This window comes from Henckelia pumila, chromosome 1 (assembly GCF_033568475.1).
Source record: "Henckelia pumila isolate YLH828 chromosome 1, ASM3356847v2, whole genome shotgun sequence".
Taxonomy (NCBI): Eukaryota; Viridiplantae; Streptophyta; class Magnoliopsida; order Lamiales; family Gesneriaceae; genus Henckelia; species Henckelia pumila.
The window spans coordinates 141,449,042-141,457,290 of record NC_133120.1 but is presented as its reverse complement, the minus strand read 5'-3'; the positions used below and the strand labels follow the sequence as shown (position 1 = coordinate 141,457,290).

The following is an 8,249-nucleotide window of genomic DNA, read 5'->3' as shown; positions in this document are numbered from 1 at the left end:
CACACAATGCATTGATCAGTCATTGTACTCGCGCAAATAATAGCTTCCATTTCCATTCAGAAGCAATTCAGTACCATAATTGCAACAAAATAAGCCCACCATAAAAAGCTCAAAATCAAATCTTAAAAATGTACACAATGCTTAATTTCAGAAACAAGTTGTTTCATTCATTCACAGAATTCCACGAGAGCATCTAAAACATCAAAGAACTATTAAATATTACAGCCTTAATTCATCTCATTCTAAGCCCAGAATGAACCATACATTTCTAACCAAGAAAAATCTAAAACAAACTAAGCAGCAGCTTTCTTGGGGGACTTGGTGGCCTTGGAAGGAGATTTAGGAGCCTTGGCAGCAGTCTCTCCGCCACTCTTCTTAGGCAATAGCACTGGGTTGATGTTTGGAAGCACCCCACCATGGGCAATTGTGACTCCCTGCAGCAACTTTCCAAGCTCTTCGTCATTCCTCACAGCCAAAAGGACATGCCGAGGGATGATCCTGTTCTTCTTGTTGTCGCGAGCCGCATTCCCAGCCAATTCCAACACCTTCAACCAAGAACAAAGGTGGAAAAATATTCAGATTAAAGAAAACAACACCAATAGAAAAAGCAAGAAACAAAACGCTAAAAGCAGACGCCAATAAGAATATCGGAAGAAATACGTCGAGAAATGTAACGAAATTGGACGGAAAATCAAGATAATCTAAATTCACCAAACATAGGGCGAATCAAGCCCCTCGATGTAAGAAATTCCGATGCTGAAATCAGTGTCCCATTTGAAAAAAATTGAACATCAGACATTTAAGGAAATGCACCACACGCATAACATAGCATCGATAAAAAAAAAAAAATCAAAACCACGAACTTCAATGCAACTCCGACAAATTTCGAGACCCATTAACAAAAACGAGTTGAAAACAGATCCGAAATGAAATCAAAGGATCCACAACACAAAAATGTATACCTCAGCTGCTAAGTACTCAAGAACGGCTGCCAAGTAAACCGGAGCCCCAGTTCCAACCCTCTGCGCATAGCGGCCTTTCTTCAAGTAACGCCCGATTCTCCCCACGGGGAACTGTAGGCCGGCCCTGACAGACCTGGTCACCGACTTCTTCTTCGGGCCACCGCCCTTCCTCCCTCCGGCACCCTTCTTAACTTTTGCTGTGGCCTCCATGAACAAGAATTTCAACCCTGAAAACGAGATTTGTACGTCTGCGAAATGGGATGTCAATCGATTTAGTGATGACTTAGCAAAGTGGTGAGAGAGCGCTTTTATAGCAGTGGTGGTGGTGTGTGGTTTTCTGTTTTGTGCCGTGAACCGTTGGATTCAGAGAGAATCGATGGCTTTGAGTCATTGGGGTTTTGATCCGCGTGATTTTGAATGAACCAATGGGAAGAGAGTTAAATATTTTGAATTTTTATTTATTTTCTGTGGGAAGTGTCATGTATGTGAAATTTTGAATTTTTGAGTTTCTGCTTACGGGCGGCAGCCACAATGGTTTTTACTTTTTGAAAGTTTTTGAGTTTCTGCTTAGGGACTACTTTTATGTGTGTGGGCAATAATTATCAAAATTTTGATTAAACTGAAACAACTAATTAATTCATAATGTTGGTTAAATTAATTTGAAGATTATATTTTTTTTGGTTTATGCAATTTGGTTCAAGTTTAAGGCGTTGGTGTTAGGCTTGAATTTATTTCAACGGAATGTTATATCGTTAAGGTCGCTTGATACCTGTGATGGGATTATAATAGTAGAATGGATAAATAAAAGATATTAGCAAGCAAAGCACACGTGTTGCGTCATGCGTGTGTCACGAATACATGAGTCAAAAAATTTATGATAAGCTCGAAATAGAGAAAATAAAAAAGTTATAGCTTGCCATATAAATAGAGATTGACATATCATATTATACAGTGATAACGTAAAATCTACCTAAATTGAACTTGCCAACAAAACCATATAATGCAGAAAGAACGTATAATCTCAAATAAAATCAAAAAATTAAATTAAACAATATTAATAATCAATTTGAAATCAAATAAAAGAATTCGGTGAACTCATATTATATAAGCAAATTTCAAATCACATTTATAAAAAAATTAACAACTTTCAAATGACGTTTATTAAAAACAATTGTAATTGGTTTGATGTGATCATGAAACCAATAACATAAATCAAGTATACAATGAACATGCAAGCAACAAAAGTGATTTGTGTTGGTGAATACTCAAAGCAAAAATTAGTTTGTTAGTTTTTTTAAATTTGTTTCGCTGTTATTTTTTTTTGTCAATATAAATTGAAATAAATTTCATAGCAAACGGATCGAGAACAACAAATGTAATCGAATGCTGATGCAAGAATATAATATTAATTTTTATATTATATTGTAATGGTATTTTCTATTTCAATAAACCGATACCATTACAAAGCTGATGTTGAATAGGTCGAACTGCAAGGATTTGGTTGTCCCTTGTTTGTGAATCTGCACTCAAATATAGATAATTATATAAAAACAAATACAATTTGTTAAAATATCTACAGATGTAAAATGGTAAATCAACAAACAAATTTTTCAGTCATATTAAGAATATGATTTAAATAATTGTTAATGGGGATTTAAATGCAAAGCCAAATAATATGATTTCAAATCACGTTTATAAATCTCCACTATTTCGCATTTAAATCTCAAAATCACGTTTGTAAATCCTTCAAAGAATTGAAAGTCGGTTGAAAAAAAGCAACACGATATGATCGAGGATGTCATTTTGCAGTTGTAGAAACGTGGGTTATAGCTTGTAAAGTGGGCCATGAATGAGGACAAATTTGGATCTATGGGTTTTCAAGGTAAATTATCATTTTTATCTTGTAATTATCATTTATAAAGAAGGTAATTTTGTAACACACGGAAAATCGCTTACGTAAACCCGCATGCATAATTAGGAGATTTAATGAGTTAAAAATAAGTTTAAAAGGGGTTAAATGATTTTATGTGCTATTATGTGAATTATGTGATTTATGTGCATGATTTAAAATTTTATTTTAGCATTTAACCCGTTATTATGAAATTTATGAATTTATTTGAAAAATATATTTTTCGATCGCGTAGACAGGATCGTGGGCGAACAAAATAGAGATTTTTCACCCAAAATATTTTATTGAGATTTCATGAGCCATAAATTATTATTTTAAGATTTTATTTTCAGAAGATAGAAGTTTTAATATATATATATGTATATATATATATAATTAGTATAGAAGCCCGTTTTTCACAAGAATAAGCTATTTTAAGGACTTTTAATAAGCTTTAAAAGCCCACACTCCTTTATTACGAAAATTATATATTAAATATCAGATTTTTATGGTGGGCTTTCATGTTTTAACTTAGTCATTTAATTAATTAAATCCGGCCCATGATTTACACAAACAGGGGCGGAGCCAGAAAATAAATAATGGGTGGCTAATTTTTTTTTAAAACCGATAGCTTCAATGGCTTCAGCCCCTCAAAAATGAAAGGAGTATGTTTTTGTTCTAGAGAGCCCAAGTAAAAAAAAAATTGAAAATTATATTTGGGCTGGGCTATTTTTAATTTGGGCTAGACATAAATTTATACATATATATATACTATACCTATGTAATTGGGCCAGAGCAGGCCTGGGCTACAACCCAAGCCTGCCACCCCCTCCCTCCGCCCCTGTTAAAACAAACATATACAACGTTTTGGCCCTCTTTCACCCTAACTCACGATTTAACGTCAGATTTCTCACCTCCTAGCCGATACACACACACACACCAAGAACACACACTCACGTTGGTTGAAGGAAGTTTGAAGGTTCCAAGTTCCGTTCGTCTCGGACAACCAAATACGCGACGTTTTTTCGTGGTTTCGAGTGTAAAAACGCAAAGGCACGTTTGATTCCTTCATTGCCACCTATTAGATCAATATTATCATTTTTTTGAAGATTTATATCATGTGTTTTAGTATTTTTGATTGTAACATCAGATTTCTATTGTTCTTGCATGGATCTTGAGTTTTCTTGACATGGTGATGAACATGGCTGGTTTTTCTGACATGGGCTCGTTCCAGAGGCTGACCAAGGTATTGAGGCTTGAGGTTGGGTCCTTAGGGTTGTGTTTTGATGATGGTTCAGTGGCCTTAGTCATCGATGTGATCTAGGAGTAGGATGGACGCAGGTTAGATGCAGTTTGAGCGGTCTGCATATAATGGCTCGTTCTCAGTCCACAGGGCGATTTAAGGCCTGGTTACAGTTGGGTTAGAACCGCAAGATAGACAAAAAGGTAGTCCAGGTGGTTTTCCGGTCGGTGGTGGCAGGATTTGGGCGGCCAAATGGCCTGAAATCAGTGCATGCGTTCAGCACGTGAGCAAAAACTAGGGCTAGATTGCTTTGGTTCGTTCTCCTTCTACAGGGCTCGGTTTAAGGTCAATTTTGTTGGGTTAAAACCGTCTGAATGTGGGCTAGGTCTGGGGGGTGGTTCTCCGGCCAATGGTGGCCGGATTCCGCGGCCACAACTGCTTTTAAGGGGTTTTTTGTGTGTAGATTTCTGCACAAGTTAGGTTCTGAATTTTGAGGGTCCGGACGGGCCAGGCTTGTGTTCTTGGGTCCGGGTCGGGTCTAAAATGTTTTGGGTCAAGTTAGTTGGGTCCTGGTCCGGGTTATATTAGTTGGGATCGGATATTTTTAATTTAAGTTAATTAAATGTTTAAGTTATAAATAATTATTTAGGTGAGCCCATTAATTATAATATTTTGGGCTTAAATAATTATTTAGGTGAGCCCATTAATTTTCATGGGCCTGGGGTCCGTGGAAATTATTGGGCCAGTTCATGGTAAATTGAGCTTATTGGGCCATAATAAGTTATTATTGAGTTGGGTCATCTAATAGGCCAAGTTAAGGACTAATGGGCTTAGTTAAGATATTTGAGCTAAAATTTAAGTTAATTTCCCTAAGTTCAGTTATTGGGCCAAACTAGGAATAAATAGGTCAGATTAGGAATAAATGGGCCTGTGAGAATTTATGGGCTAAGTTTAGTAGTTGGGCCTAATTTAAGTAATTGGGTTTAAGTCTAAGGGGTCAGCAAATCGAACGAATCCATGACAAATTAAATGGTTCGTGAATATATATTTAATTTATGCATGTATTTTATAAGTATAAATTTTATGAAAAATAATTAAATATATATTCACGGACAAATTTTTAATTAAAAAATAAAAGTATGAATATTTTTATGCTTATTGTTATTTAAGTTCATGCATCATGAAAATGTTATGAAATGTATGATTAAGGACAGTTAAAAAAAGAATATTTTTTATGGAAGTTGAAGTGGTGTGGCAGCACAGTTATGATTAAGTGTCACGAATCTAACCTGCTTGCGGATTGGTGCAGTTAGGGGTGTTATCGAGCCGAGTCGAGCTCGAGTAACACACTACTTGAGCTTGAGCTCGAGCTCGAGCTCGATCGAGTAGTAAAATATGAGCTCGAGCTCGATTGTAGTTCGAGTACTCGAGCTCGAGCTCGAGCTTTTATATTATATATATATATAAATTAAAAATATATTAATAAATAAATAAATAAATATAATATTATATTATATATATTATAAAATAAATAAATATATAAATACAATAAATAAAATAATATATAAATATAATATTATAAATAAATATATAAATATTATAAATAAATTAATATATAAATATAATATTATATTATATATATTATATTTATATTTATATATATTTATATTATTTTTTAATATATATATATATATATATATATATATATATATATATGTGGCTTATCGAGTAGCTCGCGAGCTACTCGATCACATAGTTTCAAAGCTCGACTCGAGTTCGATTGTATGCTCGAGCTACTCGAGCTCGAGTCGAGCTTTGACCGAGCTACTCGCGAGTTGCTCACGAGTAGCTCGGCTCGTTTACACCCCTAGGTGCAGTGGCGGCACAGAGGTGATTTTACCACCGGCACAGAGGTAGTTATGCTATCGGCATAGAGGTGGAGATCCCACCGCCACTTACATTGGTTCTCAGATTGATCAATCGATCATGTTTAAGAGCCACATTCATGGATACAACCTGCACAAAAATTTATGATTATGCGATGCCTTTTAATGATTTAAGATTTATGTTATGATTATAATTAAGAATAAGATCATGATTATGGTTAAGTGTTTACCAATAAGTTTTTATGAGCATGCATGCATACATATATTATGATATTAATACGATAAGCGCATGTGACTTCATATTGATATGTACGGATAGAACGTGTTGGGCTTCTACGCTCACTAGATCTAATGAGTGCAGTTGAGCATAATATTGATCATGAGCATATTTCCCCGAATTGCGGTGAGGACGTCTGAGCGCCGCCCATCCAGCTAGTCCGCACGTGACCTTGTGCTCAGCTGATGTTTAGCAGTTTTAAGATATTTAAATATTATGTTACTTTCCGCATATGATAAAAATTTTATTCAGTTGCATGATTTGAAGGTTTTCTAATTATGTATGCATGGATTTTGAATTATTGGATTTACGTCTAAGTTGCATGGATTTTTGTGCATGTTTAATTATTTAGTTAAATTGCATGCAAATATATATTATATGTTATATTCTATGAAAAACTATTTTAAGTATAAATATTTTAAAGTTATTATGAATTATATTTTATATGAAGAATTATTTTAAATATAAATACATATATGTAAAGGTGTATATGTATCATCAATATTTTAAAGTAAAATATTTTTTTAAAAAAAAATTCTAGAGAGTTAGGGTCGTTTCAAATTTAGTCTAAACATTAAATAGATCTTGACCTTTCTTCTTTTTTTTTTTTTAAAGAATTTAGCTATTATTAAACAGTAAGGAATAATATATATGTTTCTCACCATATGAAATAAATCTATTTCCTGTGAACATGAACGTTAAAAACACAAATACACCACAAACTAAAAATAAGTACGACCAAACTAAATACCAAACCAAAAAAATCAAAGCTGGAAAAAAATAGTAAGGAATAATATATTTCACACAATATAAAATAAATCTATTTCTTGTTAACTATTACATGAACATTAAAAACATAAATACACACACAAAAATAAGAACGACTAGACCAGACGGCCACCAAACCAAATGGAATAAAATAAGGAAAAAAAATTAATCTTATAACCTTTTTTTAAAAAAAAATCTGGTTCAAGCTCTTCCATGTGAAAGTTCAACATCTAATTATTCTCTAGATATGCCTGTAACACAAAAATAAGAAACCAATTATAAACTTAAGAACACCATAACAAATGTTAGAAGAGAAATGAAAAGGATTTGCATGCAAATACCCGAAATTTGACCAGATCCTACAGTTTCCTACTCCTTTTAAATCATATATTGAATGGTTTTTTTATTTTTTATTTTTAATAATAAAAAGTAAAAAAATTAATTTAAATAAGGTAGGATTGGAAAAATACTGCAATCCTCCGCCATTGCTGGCAGCGGACGCTACCCGTATTTTTTTTCCTCAAAAAATCTAACTTTTAATTTTATTTTCGATTTTGATGACCAGATAAAAAAATTAATAATGTGACAAAAATTTAAAAATTAAATTGATTAAATAAATTTATTTGGGATTAGGTATATTTATAAAAAAATCGGTTAACCTAAATAAAAATATTTTAATTAAAATTTGTATTTAATATTAATATTATTTATTTTGAATTTTTATTTAATTATTTTGTTAAAAAATAAAAAATCAAATCAGATTGATCGAGTAATTAGTCGTGTTCGAGTATACAATTTTCGAAATGATTTCGATTCGGCTCGAGTTCGGATTGTGGAATTTTCTAATAGCATTTTGCTTCAACCGACCTGAACGTATTCGAATTCACAAACCCAAACGAATTAAAATAATTCAATAATTACGCTAATCAAATGTTTAACTAAAAATGTAATTTGCATTTTAAAAAATAATCTAAAATTAATCAAAATATGTTTATTTAGAGTAATCACTTTTTTTCATCTTTTATAAATATAAACAATCACAAACAATTTTATTTAATTAGTTTAGTTGTTTTACTTGTTAAATTCTTAATTTGTATCTTCTTAACATTTTTTTGCTAGTCATCAAAACCAAAATTACAATTACAATTATAATTTTGATTTTTTGAAGAAAAAATAACAAATAAATAATAATTTTTTTACAAAATATTTACTAATTATATAATAT

The 8,249-nt window shown here is 32.4% G+C and overlaps 1 protein-coding gene across 1 annotated transcript; it reads right to left on the bottom strand.

Annotated features, from left to right (window-relative positions):
* Window positions 1-122: 122 nt before the first annotated feature.
* On the bottom strand, window positions 123-1,257 carry LOC140874549 (histone H2A.2). Its single transcript, XM_073277850.1, has 2 exons — window positions 963-1,257; window positions 123-545 (listed from the first exon to the last, which is right to left on the bottom strand). Exons 1-2 carry the CDS (start codon window positions 1,170-1,172, stop codon window positions 294-296), a joined length of 462 nt encoding a protein of 153 aa, XP_073133951.1. The 5' UTR covers window positions 1,173-1,257; the 3' UTR covers window positions 123-293.
* Between the last annotated feature and the right edge of the window lie 6,992 nt (window positions 1,258-8,249).

Coding starts and splice junctions, on each gene's coding strand:
- LOC140874549 (XM_073277850.1), bottom strand. CDS start 1,172: ATGGAGGCCACAGCAAAAGTTAAGAAGGGTGCCGGAGGGAGGAAGGGC. Junction 546..962: donor TTGAGTACTTAGCAGCTGAG/GTATACATTTTT, acceptor TCTTGGTTGAAG/GTGTTGGAATTGGCTGGGAA.